This window comes from Acomys russatus, chromosome 18 (genome assembly GCF_903995435.1).
Source record: "Acomys russatus chromosome 18, mAcoRus1.1, whole genome shotgun sequence".
Classification (NCBI taxonomy): Eukaryota; Metazoa; Chordata; class Mammalia; order Rodentia; family Muridae; genus Acomys; species Acomys russatus.
The window spans coordinates 18,567,274-18,594,157 of NC_067154.1; the positions used below are offsets into that span (position 1 = coordinate 18,567,274).

General features: G+C 43.6%; 1 protein-coding gene across 1 annotated transcript; it reads left to right on the top strand.

Moving 5' to 3' along the window:
• The first annotated feature begins 39 nt into the window (after positions 1 to 39).
• Nufip1 (nuclear FMR1 interacting protein 1) lies at positions 40 to 26,253 on the top strand. The gene is made up of 10 exons (XM_051160848.1): positions 40 to 453; positions 1,164 to 1,246; positions 2,853 to 2,951; positions 3,660 to 3,722; positions 4,477 to 4,553; positions 13,563 to 13,655; positions 15,733 to 15,926; positions 20,706 to 20,822; positions 24,287 to 24,516; positions 25,945 to 26,253. The coding sequence occupies exons 1-10, from the start codon at positions 60 to 62 to the stop codon at positions 26,125 to 26,127; spliced, it is 1,533 nt and encodes a 510-aa protein (XP_051016805.1). The 5' UTR covers positions 40 to 59; the 3' UTR covers positions 26,128 to 26,253.
• Positions 26,254 to 26,884: the final 631 nt, after the last annotated feature.

Genomic DNA, 26,884 nt, shown 5'->3' on the forward strand with positions numbered 1-26,884 from the left:
ACGGAAGTGACGCTTAATGTTGGGTCCACAATTGCACTTTGGGCTCTCTGCTAGGTAGCATGGCAGAGCCGACTCCCGCGGCGTGGCCTTCAGCCCCCCAGGTGACTCCCGCGCTGGAGACCTCGAGCGAAGCCGCTCCGCCGCGGGACAACTGGGTATACTGGGCCATGCTGCCGCCGCCGCCACCTCCTCTTTCGTCCCCAGCGGCGCGATCCGAGCCGTGCCGGAAGGGGCAGCCCCACGTGCAGACACAGCCTCTCTCCGGAGCGCTTCCGCCGTTCGATGTTCAGATTCCTCCCGCGGCTCAGCCTAATTTCGAATCCCAGGCCCCGCTGGATGTTCAGCCTCAGTTCAACAGCCAGCCTGCCTGGAACTTACAAGCTTCGACGCCTTGGTACTGGGGACTGTCTCCTAATGGGTTTCCCACGAATCACACGGCCTTCCACTCACCGGGTAAGCTGCTGTTCCTAGTGGTACCCTTTTACTGTCTCTTCCTTCCCTCTCCCAGCTTTCCCTTTTCATCCTTCAGCCCTGCCTTGTCTTTTTGGAGGCTGGTTGTGTCCCACTAGGTTTTCCTCTACCTGTTCATACAAAGTTTAATAATCCAACCCAACTAAATACTTATGTAGCAATCCACAAAACACAAAAATCCTTACCTTTTGGGTGAGGGGCTTCCTATCTTCCTAGTACAGGGGGACACAATACAGGAAATTAACCGATTAGGAAGTAATGATTGGTATGGATGTGTTAGAAAGGTATCGGTAGGGGCTGGAGAAATGGCTCGGCGGTGAAAAGGGTCTATTGCTTCTGCAGAGGACCAGAGCTCGGTTCTCAACACTCGCTTCGACCACCTGTAGCTACGGCTCTGTCTTCTCCCCTCCAGGGGACCCACGCTCACATGCTACCTACACACATTTTTTTTTTTTTTTTCTCTAAAGGAAAAAAGAGCCGGGCTTGGTGGCTCACGCCTTTAATCCCAGCACTCGGGAGGCAGAGGCAGGCGGATCACTGTGAGTTTGAGGCCAGCCTGGTCTACAAAGCGAGTTCAGGACAGCCAAGGCTAACACAGAGAGAGGCCTTATGTCAAAAAACCGAAAAGGAAAAAGGAGTGATAAATAATTGTACATTTCCAGTCTTACAAGAATCTCTCTTTTCTTTTTTAGCTACACGTTCTTATTATCCACGAACACATGATGGAAAATTCAGTGACTTCAGTTTGCCTCAAAACAGAAAGCAGAAGAAGAAGGTATTTCTGAGATGATGAATGTGACATTTTAATTCTTATATTACCGCTTTTAACTGTCATGTCTCTTGCGCATGTGGAGTTTTAGGGTAGGACTTTTAAAGAGCTTGGCTGTAAGTAAAAAGTTGAAGCAAGAAATAGTTTCGAAAAATAAATGATGAAATTATAGAAAATGAAAGAGAACATAAAAACAGTCTCTGTTCATGTAGTTGAGAGCCAGGCTTACAAATAAATGTAAGTATTAACCTTTGGTAAGGCTTTGAAGAGTGGTTCTCAACCTGGGGGCAGAATGACCCTTTCATGGGTTGCATATCAGATAGCTACGTTACAGTAAATATCGGTGGCAAAATTAGAGTTAGGAAGTAGCAACAAAAGTAATTTTATGGTTGGGGGGTGTGTCACCACAGCATGAGGAATTATGTTGAAGGGCAGTAGCATCAGGATGGTTGAGAAACACTGTTCAGAAAAAGTTAGGAAGATTGGGGCTGACGGCTAGAGCTTGAGAAGGAGACTGGAAGTTCCAGGCTTTTCCTTACCGAGTCGGAAGCACTAGCAAATTGTACTGACAAAGCTTTTGTTTTTCATAATCTTGTTGCTTTTTAGTATGAAAGAGTCTTTCTGTGATATAAAAGCAGATTCCCCATCCCCGCACACCCTCTGTTTTCTTGTTAAACCCAATTAAGCTATAATCTACTGTTTCAAATTTAGGATAATTTATATTTACCCAAGCTGTGCACATAATGTCTTAAATTCAGACAGGATCTATTGTGTTAGTATGTTTTTGTTTGTCCTGCTTGTAAGGTTTCAGGAATGGGTATTTGTCATTGTTGTGAAAGTCTTTTTTTCCTACTTTATTTTTTGTTGGGGGTGGGTTGTACGTGTGGCAGTAAGAGCACGGTCAGGTGTCACTTCTGCCATGTGGGTAGAACTGGGGATTGAACTCAGGTCCTGATGAAGCGTGGCAGCAGGTGCTTTTACCTGCTGAGGCATCTCTCTGGCCTGGAAGCCGTTTTTTTTTCAAGTGAGGTGAAATGCCTGCTTATACTTCACAAGCCAAATACTGTATTAAAATAGGTTTTCTTTATTCCAGTTTGAACCTAACTTACAGGTCAAGTTTCTTCTTTGTATAAGTCACATAGTTAGTTTAGAGTGGGTTGGGTACTGTCTAGAGCATGAGTTAATGCCCTCTTATTGTGGAAACTCTGTGCAGTTAGTGTCCTATGACTACAGTCTATGTATTCTGGTGAATAGCAACAATGTTTACAAGATGGAGCTTATTTCCTGTATCAGTTCCTAGTACATTACTACCCTTTGTGACACGCTAGGTCACATGCTAGATCTTGACAGGTGCTGTGTGTACCAAATCTTCATTAGGGCTCCAACCTGAAATCTATTTATAGTTTGCATTAGCTCTTTTAGATTTAATTGTTGCCTATTGTTCTATTGTTTCTGGCTTTTGCTATATTGATTTAAAAAAAAAAAAAAAAAGGAAGCCCCCCCCCCCAACCCCAGGAGTGTTTTAAAACAAATCAAATATGTATTCCTGGAATAGTTGTGTTCAGATGAACAGATTTCCCACCACAGTCTTACTGCTTATTTTTCTTTGCAGAAAAGAAAGGAACCGGTTTTCCAGTTTTTCTGTGATACCTGTGATCGTGGCTTTAAAAATCAAGACAAGTATGACGTACACATGTCAGAACATACAAAAGTAGGTTTTCCTGCTGGTTGTGATCTGATGCAGAAATAGCCTTTTATTTGTAGTTTTGGTAAAAGCGCCAAGCTTAGTTTCCTTTTAAGTTAGTTTTTAAAGAAAGAAATGTTTTGATGACACATGGGGACAGTGCCTGGGATTGGAGTTTGGGGGTGGGGAGCCCACTGCTTCACGGTGGGGAGGAGCTGTGGCAGCCTTTGCGTATGTGCCCCTCCGTGGGTAGCTGAGAGAAGAGAGCTGTAGCTCCCCTGCCGTTGCCCTGGGAACCTCTGAATGCTTTCCCTCTAGTGCTGTCCTGAGCTGCCTCTGTACTGTGTGGTGTGTCATAGCTTGCTTACCTCTAAATATGGTCAACATATTGCATGGCTTTTAAAATGTTAAGCCATTTAGAATGCTTGAGAAAATTTGTTTGTTTGTTTGTTTAAGAAAATTCTTGTTTTGGAAACATTCATTTGCAGAAATGCCTCTCACCATTAGGAATTAGGATTACTTTGGTGTGACTCTAGAGGAGGAACTAGGCTGTGCTGCGCCTGTGGAGGATGCTGTTCTTCCCTGAGTGCAGCTGTGTTTCACAGCCATCTGTGTCTTGCTGCTGGCCTAAGGATGAAGGAGCGATGTAGCCCAGGCAGAGTAGTTGTGAGAGGACCACAGTCTGTAGACCCCTGGTGGTGCGCATCATTAAATTGTCTTTGTTATACTTTCCAGTGCCCTGAGGTGGACTGCTCTTTTAGTGCACATGAGAAGATTGTTCAGTTCCATTGGAGAAATGTAAGTTTTTAAGGCCTTTTTCACCCTTTTTAAATGTGTTCTCTCTGTATGCTAATAAGTAATATTCATGGAGTGTTTTGTACGTTGTAAGAGTTTTACATCTACTCTATTTTAGTCTCAAACCATGTAAAATAGATGAATATTAGCTCCTCCTAACAGACTGAAAGAATGACCTGCCTGCTCAGAACTGATTCTTGCACCTCGAGTTGGGTTCTGGTTTTTACCATACCACACCTATTAAAATGATCGTGTCTGTGGCTGCTGACAAGAAGGCTCAGCAGTCAAGAGGTTGGTCTGCCCTTCCAGGAGACTCAGGTTCAGTGCCAGTACCCACAGCATACAACTACCTGTAACTCCTGCTTCGGGGATCCAGTGTCTGGCCTTTGAGGACACTCCTCCTCCTTTTTCTCCTCACTCTCAAAAGAAAAGGGTTGGGTAAAAAGGATCGTGTCTTTTCATTTCTTTAGTTGTCACCTTCAGTTTTTCTCAGTAAGTTGTCACTTGGGTATTTAATGTCAAGTGAGAAAAATGGGTTATATATCTGTGCAATAAAAATTACGCTGCTTTCCCCCTGTCAATAGCACTGAGCTAGCTTCATGAGAAATGGTTGCTTTTCCTTTAAAGGTAGGTAGGTTAGAGTGAGAACAATAGCTTAAAATATTTTCTGCTTGCAAGTTTAATGTCGGGCACAACGTTGCATTTAGCTAAAGCCCACAGTATGCTTCCTGATGTTCAGCAGGCTCTCTGCTCCTAGATGCATGCTCCTGGGATGAAGAAGATCAAGCTGGACACTCCAGAGGAGATTGCAAAATGGAGGGAAGAAAGGAGAAAGTGAGTACAGAGCTGAGAACTTTGTTTTACCATGTCCAGACTGGCTCTAACAAATAGGAAGAGAGAAACACGGCCTTTTATAACATTAGAGACAGTCCACTGAAAGTAACTGAGCTTGATTTTTGTGTTCAATAGTGGTACATTGCAACTAAGAATAGTGTTAGTTGATGGTTTAAAAGTAAACGTCGGTAATGCTGACACTAAGAATGTTGTATCAGGCTATTGAATGTAGTTTGCAGAGAGTCAGAGAACCCTCCATTTAATAACAGATGTGTCACAAAGCGACTCTGAAGAGAGTCCATGTCATAGTGGCTGGGGAAATGATAGTTAAAATGTAGAAAATATTGCTGTGTTTGTTTTTCTGTTTGAATGCACAGCTGAATGACTGTTCACAGTTAGGCAGAGTGGGTGCAGAAGCAAACAAGATGCACATGTGCTTGTCTTTACCTGTAAAAGTCCAGGAATTAACTCCTGTAATTAAGATTTAACTAATTAATTAGTTAATGTTAATGTGCCTTACTGTGTACCTTGTGGCTTTACACGTGGTAGCAGAGATGGCCTCGCTGATGTCTGGCTCCAGTGTGCCTGTGAAACACCTGCCTGTGCTCTGTTTGACTGCGTTCTCACATACTTGATTCTGTAACAGAAGACGGAGTAGAACCATCGAAGCGCTACGGTGCACTGTGAGAATCAGTTATTTACGTTAGTTCGTTGTCTGTTGCTCTGATAAAATACCCAGTAGCAACTTAGGGAAGAAAGTCTAGTTTGCCTTATGGGTCCAGAGAGGTGGTAGGAATGGTGTGGCAGCAGGCGGCTGGCTGGTCACACTCTGTTGTTAAGCAGTGTGAGCTACAAGTGAGCCGAGGCTGTCAACCTGGAAAGTCAGCTGCCAGTGACACACTTTGTCTGGCAAGGCCTCATAACAAACACTCCATAACCTCTTCCAACAGTGTCACGATTGGGGTCAGGTGTTTACATACATGAGTCTTAAGGGGACACTGTCAACCAGGCCACCACAGTCCTGTTTTCCTAAAGTTAACAAAGTAGGAAGAGTCAGCCGTAAAACAAGAGGCCATTCGTTTTGACTGTTTTCATTTTGTAGTGTTGGAGTTGCACTTAAGGCCTTGCTTTTGCTAAACAAATGTCTGCCACTGTGCTACAGTCCCCAGCTGTCTTTAATTAAAACAGCAACAAGAACAACAAAACACAATCTTAGTAGTTATTTTATGAATCTGCCTCTTTTGCTGGTATGTGTGTCTGTGTACCACAGGTGTGCTTGGTGTTTGTGTACCACAGGTGTGTTTGGTGTCTGCGCACCACAGGTGTGCTTGGTGTCCAAGGAGGCCAGGAGGGTCTCCTGCAACTGGAGTTGCCAGTGGGTGTGGGCTACCATGTGTTGTTTGGGTATCGAGCCTGGGTCTTATGGAAGAGCAGCCATGTTCTTAGCCATTGAACCATCTCTCCATGCTCTCTTTTAAATTATTTGTAAAGCCGGGACCGGCTACCTTGCTCAGGCCGAGGTTGATTCACTCGGCAGCCCAGGCTGTATTTGCACTCCTGAGCCTTCTTTCTTACCCCAGCGTTAGAGGCCTTCGCCCTCCAGCCTGGCAAGACCTTAGTCTTGGAGTTTGAGAAAGGTGCTTGAAACTCTTAACCATAGAGCGTAGCATGTTAATACAGTCACTATGTGCCTTCTTTGTAGCTACGTTTTATTTTATTTATTTTCTTACGACACCACTCCTCCTGGATCCGGGCTTTGTTCTTTCTTTGCTTGTTTCTGTTGTTATGAGCTGGTTAGCTTCCCTTCTTATTTGTGTAGAAGGGCAAACAAGGATTGGCTCTACCTTCTGTCTGGCGCTCTGGATTTGGAAAGCTCACAGCAGTGATACTGACGGTATCTAGCTAGCTGGGCTGGGCTGGGCACGAGCTTTTCTGCTGGAGTCTGGTCACTTGGAGGTTGCTAGTCCAGTCCAGTGGTGCTAACTTCCTGTACAAATGTTTAATTCTTTTGAGGGACATGAAGATGGCTTCCTGTCCATAATTCTTATCCTTGTAGTGAGCCCGCCCTGTTCATCACAATACCTCGGCAGTATCTGAGCTCCCTTGTTCAATTGTCCTTCCCTCACCTGACAGGCTCTCAGCTCTGCCTCGATTGCTAAGCCCTGTTGAGAGAGCCACAGTTGTGCTGTGCTCTGCAGGTGAACAGGTGGTGCTCGCTGACTTGAGGGACTGACTTGCCTAGTGAGAACATCAGTGTTCTCTTTCCTTGGTTCTCAAACTCTGATAGCAAATGATACTCAGTTATACACATGACCCTTAGTGTACAATTTAGACATTTGCCAAGCTCATTTTCTCTTAGCTAAAGTGCTGAAACCTTAGAATTCTAACTGTGGGCCTCCTTTCAGGTACTTTCTACATAATTTCAAAGCTTTTGGTATCAGGTAGACTTTTTGTCTATCTCATTGACTACTTTGTGGGGTTTGTTGTTGTTGTTGCTTCTTTTTCTTTCTGTTTTTCTGTTTTACGACAGACTCTTGCTACCTAACCCTGGCTGCTGGAAGTCACTATGTAGACGAGGCTAGTCTGCTGGAAGTCACTATGTAGACGAGGCTAGTCTGCTAGAAGTCACTATGTAGACGAGGCTAGTCTGCTGGAAGTCACTATGTAGATGAGGCTAGTCTCCGTCTTGGGGCAGCCCTCCCGCTTGAGCTTCCCAGGTGGGCCACCCAGCCCAGCTGAGCTCCTGGCTTGTTGGTTTTGTCACGATGCTGCTTCTGTCACAGAGCTGGGCCTTCTGCGTCTCGAGTTCCAGCTAACGGGCTTAGCCACCAGAGCTCCTGCCCCTGTGGGGTCTTTTTACTCATCCTTGAATCTACAGGAAAGCCTTGCCCATCTTTAAAAATAGTGTCATGTCCAGTATTGTCCCACTGGAGAATTGTTTTACATTGTGTGTTCTTGACTAAGTTAAGTATTGGAGAGGTAAGAACAGCTTTTTAAGTGGCTGTTTGTGTCACCTGGTGCCATAGATAGAAGTGGTGCATGTGATACATGTAAGCGGGTTTATAATTTATTACAGATACAGGTCCTTTTCAATACACAAGGTACCTGGAGAAACCATGTGGCCTTCTATGTGTAAGTCACTTTTTGAACAGCACCTGTATTTTAGAGAAGTGTGCTCAAATGAGTTGTGCTGATTCATAATCGTGATTTGGAAGCAGTACTGTATCTAATACTTACACTTGCCTTACATGGTTGTGCTGCTTTTAAGAGAAGTGTGCGTGCGTGCGTGACACCTCCCCCACCCCTACTCTCCTTCCACTATGTGGGTTCCTGGGTTTGAACTCAGGCTTTCAGGTTCAGTGGCAAGAGCCTTCACCCTCTGAGCCGTCCTATTGGCTCACAGCTGTGGTTTCAATATCAGACAAAGCATCAGTCTCTAAAAGCCTGCATTCTTAAGTGGCTTCTCTCTATGAAAGTGAACTTTGCCCCCCTGTGGTCCCTATAGCAAGTGATTCAAGGAAAAACAGTCTCTGATGGAATCAGTGATTTTTCAAGTGCTAACAAGAAACCTTAGACCATGTGTTGATGGAAACCTGTCTTTTACTAATTTCTGGGGAGTAGTTTATATTGAAGGCTAGAGGTAAACATGTCTTTTTTAAACTTTCTTTACATTTTAATTTGTGTGTGTGTGGGGGTGAGTGTGCACATGGTATGGCAAGTGTGTGGAAGTCAGAGGGCAAGTTTAGGGCCTTGGTTCCTTCCTACCACTATGTATGTTCCAGGAACTGAGCTTGGGTCATGAGACCTGGCCACAGGTGCTGTTATCGGCTGGCCCTTCTCATAAGCCAGCATTTTGTAACTGAAAAGTTAAACGTTTTGCGGTTTATGGCTAAGGTCACCAAAACCAGAGACTCACTCTAATGGGAAATAGTGAATAAGTATATGAGGTGCCTAGAAAGCTGCGCGCAGTTTAAACACTAACTTTAGCACATGGGGATAAGAGTGCTTAGCCAAAGGGTACTTCCCTTAGTCAAGGGACTCTTTGGAGAGCAGCACTGACAGGGTGTTGGGAAAGGCTGCCTGTGAGAAGTGAGCTAGCCACCTTCCACTCCACCCTTACAGTATAGTACACACAGCAAGTAATTCCCTCTTTTTAAACACAGTTACATGAACACTATCACAAGTAGGCATAGGCCAGAGCTCCATTCTGCTGCACCATGTGACCTGTGCCTTTCCTAGCAATCACTGATCTGTCAGGTCACACATAAGTGGCATCATGCAACATGTAGACTTCTGAGTTCAGAACTCACACGTTGGGTGTAGTACTAGTTCATTCTCGTTTCTGAGTATTTTACTGTTCCATGCATGGCTATATAAAGCACAGTTGTTTCTTCATTTCCAAATTGAGAGTGGATTCCAGTATTTGGCATACTGGAGACCTCCATAAACATTCACTTAAGAGTTTGTGCTTTGAATGAATATATGCTTTTTTTTTTTTAATTGGATAAATACCTCGGAGGGATGGTGTGTGATCGTGTAGTGAGTATATACTTCAAAGGAAGCTGGCAAGCCCTGTGGAGAGGCTTGAACTCGGGCTGTGCTGGTTGACTAGGGTTTGGCTGGAGGGGTTTGCATCAGTTGCCGTGTACTCAGGAAATGGAGCAGTAGCCTTGCGTCCATGGCTTACTGCAAAGTGGCCTGGGAAAGAACAAGTTCAGGACACTGATGCTGCCATTGGCACATTGGGCAAGCTGGTTGTCACTGCTCTTCAGTGCCTGACAGAGGTTCACATCTGTTCTCACATTCCCCCCTCATTCTAGATAGTCAGGCAAAGGAAACACAGCCTAGTTTTGAGCTTTTCATTAGGAAAGCAATAGGTGTGTTTCAGATTTAACTAGATTTTCATAGAGCCCTCATTGTCTGGAAGTAGTTGTTTGGTCACTTTAGTGGGAGTGGGTGGAATGTCCCCCAAACAGAATTGTCGAGAGGGAGGATATGCAGCTGTTTCTGATGGTGCTTGGTGGGGCAGTTTTGAGTTGGTTGTGTTTCAAAGCTATGAGTGAAATTTGGAGGCAGCCCTAGCCTCTTGAATAAAGGAGGGCTGGAGCAGGATTTCCCACACATAATGGCAGTTTTCCTCACATCGAACAAGTGTATCTGGTTCTGGGTTCCAGAGTGTAGGCTGCAAGTTACTCAGTGAGCATCGTTGGAGGTGCTGGAAAAGGAACGGGTGCAGGGTGTGGTGGTGGGTGCACGATGAAGTGGAGTTAGGCGCGGCCTGCTGAGCCTGGAGGTACCAGGAGGAGGATGCTGGGGTGGCAGCGCTGGGTGAGGATTATTTGTACCTGTGCTGCTGCCTTGTTAGTGTGTTCTGCACATATCTTTTGGCACCTTCTAATTCACCTGCAGTTCCTTCACATCTTCTCAGGGTCTTGTCCCTTCACTTACTCAGAAGTGTTGGTGGTACACTCATTAGCAGGATATGGGAGCTGGGGGTGGGGTGTACATCTGTAGTCCTGCTGTGCGGGAGGCTGGGTAGGAGGTCTGACCTTGTGCTGCTCTGCCTGTAAGTATATAAAGCAAGGCCTCTTCTAGAAGGCGAGAGATGGGTGGATTGGCAGGAAAGAAGGGACGTGGGAAATATGCTCTTTATTTTGGTTCATTTGGTAGATTTCTGAGACATGTACTCTATCATTAAGCGGTTTTAAAAACATTATGAAACTATATTATTTCTAGGTACCTATTCTCCATTTACTGTATCTTTATTTTTAATACATATTTTAAAGAACAGAAAAATGTTTAGTTTTTATTTTATGTGTGTGTGGGTGTTTGGCTTGTATGTATGTTGTGTGCCACTTGCATGCCTAGTGCCCAGGGAGGCCAAGATGAGGGTGTTGGATCCCCTGAACTGGAGTTAGAGTAGGTTGTGAGCTGCCATATGAGTGCTGGGAATTAAGCCTGGGTCCTCTGGCCCACCTCTCTAGTCGCAATTTATTTTATCTTTACGTTTCCATTGTATAAATCCATAGTGCACCATACTGATTTAATACAGATATTCTCATACAAGCATGTATTTTACAGTGCTTCAGTCTCAGCTTTTGAAGAGTGTACCCTAAAAGTAGTGAACTCCACATTAGTACAAAAAATGCTTTTTATCTTGAATGTTGCTGTTTTGTGAAAGCTGCCCTTCTGGGGGAGCCAGTGTGTTGTGATGTTCTAGAGCGCTAACACCTGCCTAGCTATTCTGCTAGATAACCAGGTAAAGAGTCCCTGCACTCAGCATCTGTAGCCAGCAAAAATTACATCTTTGCCTTTATTCCTTCACCTTTATTTTGTTTTACTTTATTTTATTTTTCAAAGTAGGAAAAGTTGGAGGGGCCCAATGTATTTGAAAACTAAAGCTTCCCCCAAGATAGGAAGGGAAAAGTGATTCTTAATTCCTGAGCTGCCACAAGGTGGAGCTGTTCTGTTTCCTTCATTGCTCCTTCTGGTGTTCCCAGCTGGTGCAGACTTGCATGTCTGCCTCTTCATAACGTTTAATAGTGTTGTATCTTTCTGACGTTCAGAAGGACTTTGAAATTACATGCAGTGGCATAAGCTTGTGTTAAAGCCGTTTGTAAAGAGGGATTGTGATCTCTAGCCAAAAGGTGCAGGAGGAAAAGTCAGTAAGGGCTCGTAACTTGAGTGCAAAGAGGAAGTTGGATCCTGTATGCAGAGGTAACAGTAGGCTCAGTGTCATCAGGTAGTGGTCTCTATCCACTAAGGACGTCACTGGAGACCCAGGGCATAGGCAGGAACTGGTCAGAGGTCAGAAACACAAAGACAGTCGACAGAAATGAGTGTCTGATGTCAGGACAAATCCAGTGGGGATTGATGACAGACTTAAACAACAACACGGAGAAGGGTGCCGAAAGTCTTGCATATCGCTGGGTGTGGCTTCCCAGTGCTGTCCACTAGCAGGAGACACTGCGCCAAGCCGTACCCACACAGCCGTGCGTTTCTAAGATATACTGGATTTCCCCAGTAGCGTTTGCATATTTGTCACATGAACTCTAGGAGGAGCTTTGAACTTGGTGCCTAGCCAACACAGTGCCTGTGGCCATCACCACACCCTTTTTTACCATTCCTGCTTCTGTGTCCTGTCTGCAGATAAGAACAGCTGCCGACCGTCCTCCCTGAAGGCTGTTTTATAACCAGTTCCCGTCTGTCACTAGCTCCCATGGTTTCTTCCATCTTTCTACAGAAATTTTAGGTTTCACTCTCTCAATTGTCTTTGAGTCACTTCTGAGCCTCTTACAAGTTTTCTTTTTCCTCAGCATTGTTTTTTCCATCAAACTGACACAGTTCCTCAACAGTGTTGAACCATTTTTGAGTATTAGGGAAGAGTTCACACTCATCCAAGTGCCAGTCATCCCCTTTGCATAGCTTTAGGTCACGCTTGCTTTTTATAAGTATGTGTTGCTGACTGCTGCCGGGTTCCCATCTTGTATGACCTTGCTCTTTTCTGTTAGGGTTATTTATAGCATGCGCAGTCATCGTCTCTTATTGAAGGATGTTATTTATGGCTGGGCACATGCTCTGTACTGCCCTTACTGAAATTCACTGCCTTCCCCTGATTCTTTAACCATTAGCCAAAGCCAGTGTGCCTAACCCGTGGGAGTCACTGCGGGTGCTCCTCGGGTGACTGATGCAGATGTGTTTGCTAGTTTAATGATACTGACAGTTGAACCTAGGGCATGCGCATTCCTCCCTCTGAGCTATAGCCCTAGTCAGCATACATGTTTAAAAGAAGGGCGAGAAGAACCTTAGAAAACTCAGCAGAACCTTTGCTATTTCTGATGAGCACCAGCCTGAGTGGTCAGAGCTGTGTCCCCTCTTTCAATTTTTCTGTACTATGAGGATTTGCGTCTCTCACTGCCTGATTTTAGGTCTGGCTGGCATCTCCGTATCATGTGCCAAGAAACGGATTTAATCTCACTCATAGCCATGTGCATGTCTAGAGCTTTTATTTTTTATTTTTATTTTTTTATTTTATTTTTGGAGACAGAGTTTCTATGCATAGTCCTGTCTTGAAACTCACTGTGTAGATCATGCTGGCCTCAAACTCAGGAACCGTTTGCCTCTTGAGTGCTGAGATTAAAGGTCTGTGCCACTTTGTCTAGCATATTAATTTATTTCGTGTGTGGATGTTTTGCCTGCATGTCTCTGCACTCACTATGTGTGTACCTGCTGCCTAGAGTGGTCAGAAGAGGGTGTTGGTTCCCCTGAAAATGGATTTACAGATAGTTGTGAGCCCACTAGGGGGATGCTGGGAATTGAACCTGGGCCCTCTGAAGAACAGCCAGTGCTCTTAACCACTAAGCAATCTGTCCAGCCCTCTAGGAGTTCTCTGTGGTTTGCTATCACCTGTTGGATTGAGTATAAACTTAGTAGGCACATTTTGGGTTGAGCCTTCTTTGGTAGTTCAGTTCCTTGTAGTTAAATTATGTTTCATACAAAATAATTCCCTGGGTCGTGGTCACTCTTGCTGTGATCTTGAGTGTTTGTGTTACCTGGTTTACTTAGAATACCTCTGAAACTTGCCACCTGAGTGCTGTCCGCAGCACCCTGTCACACCAGTTGGTTTCATGTCCCTTTCTTTGTGGATTTCATTTTGAAATATCTTGCCCCACGCAAAAGAAAAATGTTCTCTCCTGGGTCCTTAACTGTATTTTGTCTTAGGTATAGCTGTTCTGACATCCTTCATAGTAGAGTACTGTTTGAGAACTGTTTCTTACCTTGGTGACCTCGTGTGTGCGTGGCAGGTTGTTTCTCTACATGAGGGACACTAGCCGAGATGCGGGAGCAGTTTGCACACGTTACATGAGCTGTGCCGTTGACATTCTAGCCTACGTCCCTTACCTGCCTGTAGAACTGTGTGGGAAGCGGTGAGGAACGTGGACTCATAGCTGCATTTTTCTCTCTTAAATTTTAGAAGTAATTCAAAGTTTGTAATAATTTTTTTTCTAGAAACTACCCAACTTTGGCTAATATTGAAAGGAAGAAAAAATTACAACTCGAAAAGGAAAAGAGAGGAGCAGTGTTGACAACGACGCAGTATGGGTGAGTTCCTTGGAGTTGTTTGTGTGAGCATTCTTACTGCTTCCTTAAGAACATGTGCTGACAGGGTAAGAAGGGAGACACAGCAGTGTCTTCAAATCCCTGTGTCACCCATTCTGAAATGTCGCTCTGTAATAGTTGCTTTAATCTTTTTTAAGATTGTATCTTAAAATACGGCTATTCTGTACACACGTGATATGCTCTGACCAAGTCCTTTCTGTCCATGTCTCCTTGCTAGTCTTCCCAGAGAGCCTCCTTACAGCTCAGGGATGACAGAACACGCTTACCTCGGGTCACGCTGTCTGCCCTGTGCTGCTTCAGACAACCAGGATCTCACCTGGAGATGTGCAGGAAGCATGATCAAGGATGTGCCACAGGGTTGTTGGAGTCTGTTCCTGTTGGCATTCAGTTAGCCAGCTGCCTGCTAATAGAGTGGATCTACCATACACGCAGGGCCATGCTCTCCTATCAGTAACTTGTGAGGTCTCACTTCTTTGTTCACAATTTCTCCATTCTATTTTTACTGGCCTACAATTTAAATATGCAAACCCCCACACACACATACACACTACACAAGCATGCACCTACCACATGAATTGATTTACAGAATGTCTTTATTTCACCAAGCTCTCCTAAGCCCTGTTCTATTCAGTGTTTCCTCATAAACATTAACTCTGTTTTGGCCTTTATTAACATAAATTATTCCTGTTTTTATAATTATGTAAATGAAATCATACACTATGCATTGTTGAATAAATGTGATTTCTGTATCTCAGAACTATTTTGTGACGTATATCCATGCTACACATAACTCATACTGTTACACAGAACTCAGTTGTGAGAGCACATAGCTATTCTGTTGGTAGATAGTGGCTTTCAGTTAGGGTTGTTATGATTCAAATTCCTACAAACATTTCTTGTACATGCCTCTTGTGCACATAAATGTTCATTTTCATTTTTTATGTAACATGGTATGTCATAGCTTATCTATATTATTAGCTTTAATAGTTTACCAAGTGGTTGAACTGATTCTGCTCATGGCATCTGATTTTCTGTCCCTTGGTGCTTGATATAGCTAGTAACAACATTGAGCATCTTATTAAGGTGGATGTTCTTTTGGTGAATTCAAGTGTTTGACTGTTCTTTTTTCCTTGTTTGTGTTTTGTGTATTTTTTTGTTTTTTTTTTTTTTCTGATTATGTGTGTGCATATGGGGGCTTAATTGTGTGCATAAGTGCAGTGCCTGTAGAGACTATAGGAGCAGGTAAGACCGTCTGGAGCTAAGAGTTACAGGCAATTGTGACCCACTCAGTGTGGGTAGCAGCAGTTAAACCCCAGCCTTCTGGAAGGGAAGGAGGTGCTCTTAACCACTGAGCCTCCTCTCCAGCATCAAAGGGCTTGCTGTCCTTGATTTTCAGGAGGTACATATTTGGTTGCATACATATTGTCTTGTATACATTAGAGATATACCTCTTAATTTTTCTTGCCTTTGTGCTCTTAATGGTGTCCTTTTAAAAAAAAGATACAGCAGGAAGTACTTGTCAGCGGCATCTTGGGTCATGTGGTGTCAGGCACATCTGCTGGTCATGACACAGCTCAGTCATAGCTGAGGACTGGGTGCCAACGGCAGTGATCGCTGAGTGTTCACCATTTAGGTGTTACTCGTTCCTGTATGGGGTCATCAGCCTTCATTTTCCTTCTGCTCATAGGACTTCCTTAACTGTTTCTCGGAGAGGATCTGCTGAGGGAGGATCATACGTGTAAATGTTTTGTAAACCTTGAGGCTCCTTAAAGAGGAGTAGTTTTTTAAATAACTAAGAATGGGCGTGTTTTATGTACAGTATGAGAATGCCGCCAGCTAAAAAGAGCTGCCAACGATGGCACAACACCGCCCTATTTCAGGGCTCAGAATACTCGTAGCTGGGGATGAATGAGATTTATGTTGTGGGGTGTGAGCCTTTAAAGTTCCACTATAGATATTTCCTTTTTTTGGGGGGGGGGGGGGGCTTCTTTAATGCCTTAGAGCTTAAATATTCAATTTAACATTTATGTTCTTTTGTTCCATTTTTTTCTTACTCCAGCAAAATGAAAGGCATGTCCAGACATTCACAGATGGCAAAGATCAGAAGTCCTGGTAAACATCATAGATGGAAAAGTGGTGGGGCTAGCCAGACAGCAGGCGCTGGACCAGGCAGTCATGCCAGAGAGCCGAAGCCTGAAGCTCCACCCACAGTTCATGTAGACCCTCTCAGTGCTTTGATACACAGTGACTCTGGTAAGCTAAATGGGAAATAACATAAATACATACATGTGTGTGTGTCACATTAGATTGGAAAAGGATTTTGGAGTGTTGGCTTAAGTATAATGGGATAAAATTTAGGAATGATAATTTAAGAAGCGGCACAGCTAATACTTACTGAGTCAAGTACTTGCCATGCTCCATGCACTTTGTATATATTAACTCTTTCCTGTGCAGGGACCTTTGATGCAGGCGGTATTGTGACTTCATCTAGAGATGAAGAAGAGACACTAAGCAGTTTCCTGTGGTCACACTGCCAGCTGGTGCAGGGCCAGAGCTTGACCCCAGGAGTTTGACCCCTAGTTCAGCACTAGTGGTGGTGCACATGTACTATAGCTGTCAGCTCTGAGTTTAGGAAGACCTCTTCTGGCTGTAGCTGTAACTCAGTGGAGGAGTGCTTGTCTGACATGTACAAAGACTTGGGTCAATCCTCCCACCCCAAGTAAAAGTAAGACAAAGCTTTCTTATCTTTGAAAAGACCAAAGAAAGGCAGTTAGGTTTTGTTGTTGTTGTTGTTTTCCATTGTTGTCGTTGTCATCATCATTGCTGTAGTTTTGGCAGGCTCTTATTGTGTAACCCAGAATGGCTTCAAACTTTGGAGTGGCCCTCCTGCCTTAGCTTTTAAATGCTGGGATTACAGGTGCGCATGCACTGTCGGGCTGGCCCTTCCACTTTTTTGGAAGCAGTTTCTCCTACCTTTGGACAGAGCACCCAGCTTTAGTATCTGGTCTTTCTAGTTGTCAGTGGTGTTGGCACAGAGATTCTCATGGCAGCTGACATGCTCACTCTAAGAGTAAAGTCTTCATGGTAGGTGACACACACCTTTAATCCTGACACTCAGGAAGCAGTGTCAGGTAGTTCATGGCTAGCCTGGTCTATGTAGGGAGTTCCAGGCCAGTCAGAACTACCCAGTGAGACCCTGTCTCCAGAAAAAGAAAAGAAAACCATTTTTGAACAACAGAAAAGTGAAAGTAAAGTTCAGCCACTTCCTTCCATCTTTTACTTTTTCTGCACTGGAACTCGTATTTTAAACAAGGTGGTAGCTCTGGTCTCAGAGCATGCCTGGGGAATCACTGCAAGGTCATCTTCTCCCCTGTACTCAGTGCTGTGTGCGCTCTGAGTGGCTGCTCTGCACCAGTTCAGTCATTGGAGACGTATCAGCGCTGAGCATGTCGACTCCATGCTGTCTGGTTTCCTTGTGTGCTGCACTTGCTAGTCTACTTGGGGGCTTGTTCCTACTTTAGTGTCTTTGTGGTATTCACTAGTGTATTAACTGCGTTTCTGTTGCTGTGACAAAGCACTGTGACCAAAACAACTTATAGAAGTAACAGTTTATTTGGGGCTTATGACTCCAGAGAATTAGGGTTCATGATTGCAGAGTGGAGATAGCAAGTAGCAGGAAAAATAGCTGAAAACTCACTTCTCAGACCACAAACATGAGGTAGAAAGACCTAACTCAAAATGACAGGAGTCTTTTGAAACTTTAGAGCCCACCATCAGCAAAGCCACACCTCCTAATTCTCGCCAAACTCCCATCCAAATATTCAGATGCCCAAGACTTAAGGAGAACATCTCACTGAAACTGTCACCATAAGCTGGTGGCCACACGGCAATGCAAAATGCACTTAGTCCAACTTCAGAGTTCCCAAGGTCTTTCACAGTCTGAGCACTGCAGTCCTTCAGGCTCCTGCCAGGATGGCCCACTAACCTGTTTCCAGTGTTCAGCTGCGTTTCTAGTCCAAAGCTGCCAAGCCTTCCACATACCTCCAAACAGCCTATGGTCAGGTCTGCCACACAGCAATGGCTGCTTCCTGTTACCAGGTTTTGTATCAGCTCCTTCTCTGTTGCTATGATAAAACAGCACAACCAAAGCAACTTACAGAAGGGCGGGCTTGTTGTTTGTGTGCTTACAGTTCCTGAGGGGTAGGTCCAGAGTGGAGGTAGCAGGTGGCAGGAGCAATTTGTTTAAAATTGTATATATTAGAGTTAGTTTGTAGGCATAAGGCTATTGTGCAGTTCAAATGCTGATTGCTGTACTCCCCATATCTGGTTGCAATCCTTGTTCTAAGAATCTCCTGTCTCAATGTTGTGTAAACACTGCTCCCCAATTGTCCCCTAATATGCCAAGAAAGCAGCTATAGCCAGTCACTGAGCCGGAATGCATAGGGCTAGGCTTCTTGCCAGCCAGGGGAGGAGAAGTTAGAGGAGGAACTGAGGGAATTCAGCCATGGGAGAGGTCCCGGAAACATCAGGAGAGGCGCTGGAGCAGGCAAGCTACAGAGTGCAAGTAGTGCTGGGAGGAATCTCTCCCATTCCCCTGTTCTTTCTGCCTTGTGTTTGTGGTTTGAAATGTGAGCTCTCAGCCTTTCCTGTAGCCACCACATGGACTCTAATCCTCTGTAAGCCCAATTAAATGCTTCCTTTTATAAGTTGGTTTGATTGTGGTGTTTTATTATAGCAACAGAAAAGTAACTAATGTGGTGCTTATTCTTAAATTTCTTTCTTGAGAATATGAGAGTAAAGCAAAGTTCCCATGTGAAGTGCTATGTGTATGATATTATTTTTTCTTTCCAATACAATGCTTCCCTCCCCTGCCTCCCTGCATGGTGATCAGCTCAGGACCTTAAGCGTGGAAGGTGGATAATCTGCAACTGAGCTACATCCCAGGCTGCATTTTCTGTAGTCAACTTAATTATAGATCTTGGGGCTAGAGAGAGTGATAGTTTTGCTTCTCGAGGCAATGTCGAGTAGGAGGGTGAGCACGCACCATGCATAGAAAGAAGCTGTGCAGAGAAACAGATGGGAAGCTGCAGGTTGAAGTAATGACAGCACAGCAAGGAAGACTTTTCTATTTTCATTTCAAGAGGGATTTATGGGAGGCTGGAGAGATGGCTGAGTTAGCATGCTTAGGATCAGTTGCTGCTCTTCAGGGACCCAAATTTGTTTTTAAGTATCCACATGATGGCTCACAGCTTTGGGCACCAATCATGCATGTGGCATACATACATACATGTAGGCAAAATGGATTCTCTTTAAAGGGGGAGGGCGTGTGGGGTCCTACATTTTTCTTGCCTAGCACTATAGTTGAAAAGGGGGGCAGGGGATTTTTAAAGAGCTCTATCCATGTGCCTAGCAAAGTGCTTCCTGAGTCTGAGGTGCCAGCAGCCCCCATTAGCTTCAGGATGGGAGTTGGTCACACTGACTTCCAGGGAGGGAGAGGTGCTGAAAGTTGAGTTGCTCCCCAGTGGTCAGTGAGCCAGTGAGCCATGCCTGTATAATGGAGCCTCTCTGAACATCTAATGGGACAGAGTGCAGAGTGCAGAGAGCTGACCATGTGGCGATCTCTAAAGAGTGTCAAGAAAGGTCAGGGACAGTTCATGTCTCTTCAGCTATGTGTTTGATAATAAGCTGATGTGTGAGAGAGAAACAGACAGGCATTGATGATTGACTACTGGTCTAACGATAGGTAATCCAATATTTTTCTTTTGATCAATGAGAACACGCTACTTTTTTACTCTAAGAAGGTGTTGTTAATACTTTAACAATAAGATTGTTTGAATCAGTATTTTGTGCTAACTCCAAAATTTGATTTCATGATCTTGGTTGGTAATCTGTTTATACTGGTATTTTTATTTCAGAGAACAGGGCTTAGCTGTGTTTGTTTGTACGTCTATTTTTAGGGCGGGAGATTTTTATTTCTTTAGCATTGTTTCTGTTGGTGTGGTGCCTTTGACAGTCTTCAGCTTGGGTGCTAAAGTGTTTATGAGAACTGATAGGCAGATCCCAGGAAATTTGGGAAGAACAACCCCTAAGCCCTCACTGTCTTTATTTGGGATAATGGTCCTATAATAGACGTAAGGGAAGAGCTGTTGGTGTGCTTTACCCTTTCTCTTCTGGGGCGGCGCTTGGGCATAGGGAGCTTTGTGACCTTCCCAGTTCACTCAACACTCACCTTGTGAATTTTAAATACTTTTCTCCTGAAACCAGAGTCCTGTAGAAGTGTCGATCTGGGCAGAAAAGCATGGGGTCAGCCTGGGGTAGCTCATGTTATCATAACATTCTCTAAACAATGCAAAGGTCTCCAGGTGATCCCAACGTTCAGGAGGCTGAGGGTCTGGGCCATACAGTAAGACCTTGTCTTCACTAAACAATAGAGGACAGAATAGCATATGACAGAAGTGTGCTGTAAAGGATTTTCAGCTTCATTGAAGTTGGAACAATTGAAATGACAAAATAAATAAGTAGTAGTAAGTTATGTCCATCCTCCCAAAAGTAAATATTCATGAGTCTGTACTGATTTAAACACATACTTGAATAAGTAAATATGAAGAAAAAGAACTTTTTTTTTTTTTTTTTTTTTTTTTTTAGAGTACTGGGAATGAAACCTGTCGTCTCCAAGACATGTCCTTAGCCACTGAGCCATATCTGTGGTCCAAGGGAAAGATCTTTTTTAGAGAATAATTGCAGTGCATATTTGTAGAAAAACATGAGATAAATACAAGATAACACTAGAGTGCCTTAGTAATAATTGTTTTAAAATAATTACATTGCTTCACCTGTTGCTCGGGTGCTGTGGTGCTTTTAAGATACCTCAACAGTTCTTTGCTACCTTTCACTTGAGTGGCTACTCCAATTTTAGTGTGGACTAGTAGCTCTTTTTAAGGAATGGAATAATGAAGGAAATCCTAACTTTATAAAAGTGGAGAAACTGGACGATCACCAAGCACTCAGACATCATCTCCCCTTCTGTTGTAGAGTCTGATAAGGAAGAGAAGCCACAAAGGACTGTGGTACCTAAGGAGGTGACACCAGCCTTATGTTCACTGATGAGCAGCTACGGCAGTGTTTCGGCATCCGAGAGTGAACCAGAAGGTAAGGCAGGGTGCCTGTGCCTCGGTGTGGGTTTGCCTTTGGTTCGTGCTAGGCAGTGGTAGCATCCAGAGTGCAATATATTTACTCTCCCATTTCAAGGCCCTTTGTCATATTTTTAGCACCTTTGGTAGACAAATAGCAGTCCCAGCACTCAGGAAGATCAGAAGTTTATGATCATCTTCAGCTAGATACTGAGCCAGTGGCCAGCCTGGACTACATGAAGCCCGGTCTCAAAAAGTAATGACGTGAAATAAAATTTAAGTCTGTGTAATACAGTGCTGTTCATGGTGCACATTTATATAAGTTATCTTACTTGGAATGCTCAGTGGTCCTACACTTGTGCTTACATTAACCTATTGCTTTAGTTTTCATTATTATTGTACATGCGTGCGCACGTGTGTGTGTGTGTGTGTGTGTGTGTGTGTGTGTGTGTGTGTGTTGGTGTGTGTTGTACATGCCTGTGGGTCTGTGCCCATGGATGAATGTGCAGAGGCCAGAGGTCCATGCTGGGTGTCTTTCTAAATGCCCTCCTTACTTTTTGAGCTAGGATCTCTCACTGAACCCAGAGCTGATCAGTTCAGCCAGGCTGGCTGGCCAGTTAGCTTTAGGAAATCCCCATCTGTTCCACAGCTCATGCCAGCACGGCCAGCTTTTTCCTGAGGGTCAGAGCTCAGATCCTCAGTGTGGCAGGTGCATTACCTCCTGAGCCACTTGCCAGCCCTCATCTGTTTGTTGTAGAGTACTGAAGAAATGGAATCCTTTTTAAGAATCCGTCTGAGACGTTAGTGATGCCCAGGAGACATGTTTTACTTTTACAGATGAGTCTCAAATGCATGTGTGGTTTTGTTGGTGATAAGTGCATTCGCCCTCCTACAGCATCTCTTCTAGGGCCATATACTCGGGCTGTGATAGGCTATTGATCTGATACAGTATAGTTTTAACCAGGATTTGCATCAATCGTATAGTGTGTGCTTAGCAAATAAACCAATGTTCTATAATTGGCAAAGCCTAGACCTGTACGGTAATTGTCTGTAGGCTTTTCCTACTGTGAGAGGGTTCATGTGTTTGTTGTGGTGAAGGTGTGTGATCAAAGCAGGAGCTGGGAGATGAGTGAGAGACCAAGTGCTCATGTAGCATGAAGGACGTGTAACTGGATGAAGTCAGCAGTTCTTTGAGATAACCAGTGTTTGTGAACTTAGAGGCTGTAGACAAAACTTGGTGTTGATCCATGTGTTACCTGGAAGCTTTCTGCTATTTATGGGCTGCGGGCTATTCTCATAGTTGTTAAAGCTACTTGGATTTTGAAATATAAGCTGCTCTGGTTTTATCAGAGTATTCCTTAGCAGATGGTTGCCTTTTTTTAATTTTAAGAAAAATAGTATTTATTTCTTACTCTTGTTTCTAGTATACTGATAGGAAGACGGAGTTGTTCTTTAAACACATATTACATTTACTCCTTATCAGCTGTATTTATAACCTGATAAGGAAAACTATTAACAGATTACTGAATCCCATAAAAGCAAGGTGAACTAATGTTTTCTTCTTTCTCTCTGAAGGTGAAACATGTAAGGAATACTTTGCATACTCAGGTCTTTAGTTTGAGGCTGCGATTTTTAAGTTAGAAGGAAGAAAAGAAGCTAGGAGTCTTTGAAGCCTCACACAATGCTTTAGGGGCGTCAGGCTTAGGGTGAGTTTGTTAGCCCTAGTGTGTCGGTGTCAGAGAACCTATGTGAAAACCTAGGTTTGGGGACTTAATAGTTGAAAGTAGCCAGCCAATTGCATTCCCTGTGTGTCATTGGCTGCCTTTCTGAACAGGAGAGGGAGGCATAGTGTCTTTTATAGTAGCAGCGGACATATATATGAGATTCTTATGTGAATTTATTTTGGCTGAAGGTTCCTGCTTCAAGGAGAAAGCCTTTGTTCAGTACTCTTAGCTCTTAAGTATTTTATATAGTTTGAATTCAGCTTCATCAGCCAGCCAGTCGCTACTAGGTGTGTAGCGCTAATTGTCCTCTAGGAAGGGTTAAAGGAGGCCACTCAAGCGGCTCAATCAAGTAGCTTTAGCAACTACCAGAATAGCCCATTAATAGCAAAGCTCCCAAGCTACAGGCATGGTTAAGGAGTGGGAAGGTGTTGATTGATCTGGGCGGACAGAATTATGAATAAGGAGGGTTTCGAGTGGCTTGCTCTGCTACTTTTCCTGGCTTTGTACAGCTCCTTCAGCTGTTTTGTTTTGTTTCTTTTTTTCCCTCAGACTAGTTCAGCTATGATTACGACCCCAAACTGAGAACTGATTTAAAATGCCACAAACCAAAGAGTGATCTTAACTTAAAAGGTAGCATTGCTATAGTTAAAACTGATGGAATTGGTGAACACTAATTACATTAATACATGCCAATTAGCTGAAAGATGTTTTCTCAAGAAAGAGAAAAATATCAATGGCTCCGTGTCCTCTTCCTTAGCAGAAAATTGACTGACTGACGGTGTAAGCTCTGACTCTTCCGACCTCTGTGTTTCTTGCTTGAGTGATCATACTTGAAGGTTAAGGAATAACAGAGTGATACTGTAGCTTTTGTTACTATGTCCATTGTGCTAAATTCTACAGAGGGCTTCAGGGATTCTGAGCTGTACTGTTTTATGGTTGCAGGTCTCTTTCCTCTTTTCCTCATCACTGAAGACGCATCCCTCATGTGCTCATGGCAAACACTCATACAGTGCTCACTCCACGCCATGCCCTGTTGTATGCTTTCCTCAGTTATAACTACCTTGTAACCTAGGTACCACTGTGTGTTTCCACTGTACAAGTGAGGGCGTGTACACAGAGATAAATACCTTGACAGGAAACTCTTTGAGTGATGTTGATTTGAGCCCAACAGCCTGACGCCCAGGTCTGTGCTTGAATTATATGCCCTATAATTCCTTTGAGATACAGTTTCCATGTTTGGTCCCGTATAAAACTTGAGAATGAAGAGTATCATACCATATTGATTCATGGTAAATACATATATAGAGTCATGTTTGAGAGGAGGGGGTAGAACTTCTATCTTAGAACTTGTGAATTGTTCAGTGTTTATGTTTTTCCTCTTCATTATTGTAATAATATTGTGGAATCGGCTGTCAGGTATCAGGTGAATCTATGTGGGATAAAATCTACTTGATTTGGTGTAGTGTACTTTTAGCATGTTGATGGGTTTGGTTTTTCTGGCATGTTGCTAGAGTTCGTGTGTGCTCATATGGGTCACCAGCATTTGGGAGGTAGTGGCAGGTGGATTTCTGTGAGTTTGAAGCCAGCAAAACAAGTCCAGGACAGCCAGGGCTACACAGAGAAACCCTGTCTTGAAAAACCAAAAGAAGAAAAAAAGTTACTTGATAGCCAGCATTATGTCTGGAAGGGTTATTGTACCTTTTGGTAGTTTTTAATTTTTTTTACCTGCTTTTTCTTTTTGTTTGCTTTTTAACATTAGAAACTCCCATCAAGACTGAAGCAGATGTTCTGGCAGAAAACCACCATGTTCTTCATAACAGCCCTCCCAAGAGTCCAAGACAAAGTGTTAAAACAACTGCCAGAACTGTCTCTAGAGCCAAGTGGGGGAACCAGAGGAATGGTTTCAGAAAGCTAACCCTTAAGCGGAAAAAGAGTCGCTACCACCCATTGTTTGAACCAAGAACACGTCACCCATATCTCCTGGAAATGGTGAGTGGTTTTTCTTCATGCCATGGAGACTCGTTTGTGTGATGTCTTACCTCTGCGTTTGTCATAGAGCTAGTATGGAGTACATGCAGAGCAACTGCAGTTTTCATCACTGCTTACCACCAGTATAGCATAACTGTTGACTAGGAAGTATATGTTGAGGCTAAAAGTTTCGCTGGAAGCACAGCTAAATACAATTGCAAGCTGAAGGAAAAGACAGTTATTTTTTGTTTTAAAATATAAATGCCTACTAAGAGCTGCAGAGAGATGGCTCAGCAGTTTAGCGCACTGGCTGCTCAAGGACCTGGGTTCAGTTCCCAGCACCGCATGCAGGTTCACAACTGTGTATGAGTCCTATTCCAGGGTATCCCATCCCTCTTCTGGCTTCACAGGCGCCAGGTGCACATACACACATGCAGGCAGAACACCCACATAAAGTAAAACTAAATAACGGAGTGAATACATCTGTTTTTAAATGCCTTCAAAAAAAACCCCAAAATGTCAAGACAAGTCCTGAAGTGGCCTGCTGTATGTCTCATTTCCTCCCTGCACAGCCTGTGCTCTTCCCCGGCTATGCCTTTATTTGTATCTGTCTTAGGCTATGTGGCTTTAGCAGCATTGTTATTCAAACATTTACCAAGCGCTTGAAGCTGGAAGAAAAGGAGCAGCGTGTCTTGCTTCCGAGTAACGGGAACGATGCTGTTCAGAGGTAAAGTCTTGTCATGTCGAAGAGAAGCAGTGTTAGTGTAGCCGGGAAGTGTCTTACCTCGTCAATGGAGACTTGTGCTGTAGCCGAGTGTCCTCTCTGTCCTGTGGGGTCACATGCACACAGTTCGACTTACTAAATTGCATCTAGAATATACTGTCTGGTATGACGATTCCTAGATATACCAGATGTTCATCTGGTGCTAAGTCAAAGGTCACTGAGCTTCCAAGCTGTATTATAGACACCAGAAAGACATGCAAATGGAATCAAACCCTTATTTACCACATATAGACTTGGATTTGGGGTGTCCTCCTTGTGACCTCTTCCTGGCTTTAAAAATAAGATGATCTTGTAAGCTGCCGTGGAATTCCTGTGCTGAAGTGGTGCTCTTGTCCCAAGGATCTGAATGTGCGGCGAGTGCACGCACCCGGTGAGAGAATGGCAGGCACAACTTTCAGAGGAAGATCAAGACTTTTACATCTGTTTTCCTGCTCTTTGCTCTCTGTCTCTAGAGAGGAGCCAGCTGTGAGCATTGTGCTGTTAGCGAGAACGGCTGTCTCACTGTGCATGAACTGGACAAGGCAGAGTGTTTGTATTGTGTTCTGACAAATCTGTCTGTTTTACAATTCTGTGCCCCCTCTTTTAGGAGGGGACGCTTGTATTTTAAGTTGGGTTTCTTGGGCATTTTTTTTTTAACTAACTAATGTTTTTCATTTATATTTTAGCTTCTAGCTCCAGACATTCGACATGAAAGAAATGTGATTTTGCAGTGTGTTCGATACATCATCAAAAAAGACTTTTTTGGACTTAATACTAATTCTGTGAAAGCTGAAGATGTGTCAACGCCGCATGCTTCCGCAAGTGTTAGTGAAGCAGGTGAGAGCGCAGGGAAAATCAACAACCTCTAAAGACCCGGTCAGTAATTAAATCGTAGGACAAATAGCATGTTATGCTGGATTTTAAGTCTGTCCTTTGGATTTATGCAAATAAATGCACAGCTGGTCTTTTTAAAGAATGTGTCTGTGTTATTGGGGTGGGGGCGTCATCTGAGCAGGCTTGTTAAGCTTTCCACTGGTGACCTTTTTCTGCTCAAGGAATCTCTATGTGACCCCGGACTTAAATAAGTGTACAAGACAGGTATAAAAATGAAACTTTACTGGTAGCCATAAAGGACATTTTAAAAAAAATAGTTCTTTGGTGTGCATATAATTTCATCATTCATTAAAGAGAAGCATATTCAAATACCAGCGAGGTTGATGCGTCTGTCTGTCTTATGTAAGAATTGTGTCTTGGCTGAGTGTTTGCTGCTACAGGATGTAGAGCTTCTTCAGTGTTTTCTGGAGTTGGTTGATAATTTTGATCTTGTAGTGTTAATGCTGAGACACTGCTTTGCATAAATATGTAGTACAAAATGGCAGAATTATGTAGAGTGCCATTTCAGAAATTGTTGGAAATTCTGTCTTAATCTCAAGCCAAAAATCCATGTACGGTGTTTTTTGTTTGTTTGTTTAATGAAGCTCAAGTCAGCAATGCAAACAGCAGTTTTTAAAAATCAAATACCTAGTGGAGGCTCAATTTTATTAACAAATATATTTTATTACAAACTTATTAACCGAGAGTACCTCACTTATAACCTGACTAACCTAAACAATAGGGAAAGAAGAT

What these genes read in the sequence shown, in the direction of transcription:
- Nufip1 (XM_051160848.1), top strand. Translation starts at nt 60, where the DNA reads ATGGCAGAGCCGACTCCCGCGGCGTGGCCTTCAGCCCCCCAGGTGACT. An exon ending in TTCAGTTCCATTGGAGAAAT is followed by an intron (nt 3,723 to 4,476) that starts GTAAGTTTTTAA and finishes CTCTGCTCCTAG; the next exon opens with ATGCATGCTCCTGGGATGAA. An exon ending in TTTGATACACAGTGACTCTG is followed by an intron (nt 15,927 to 20,705) that starts GTAAGCTAAATG and finishes CTTCTGTTGTAG; the next exon opens with AGTCTGATAAGGAAGAGAAG.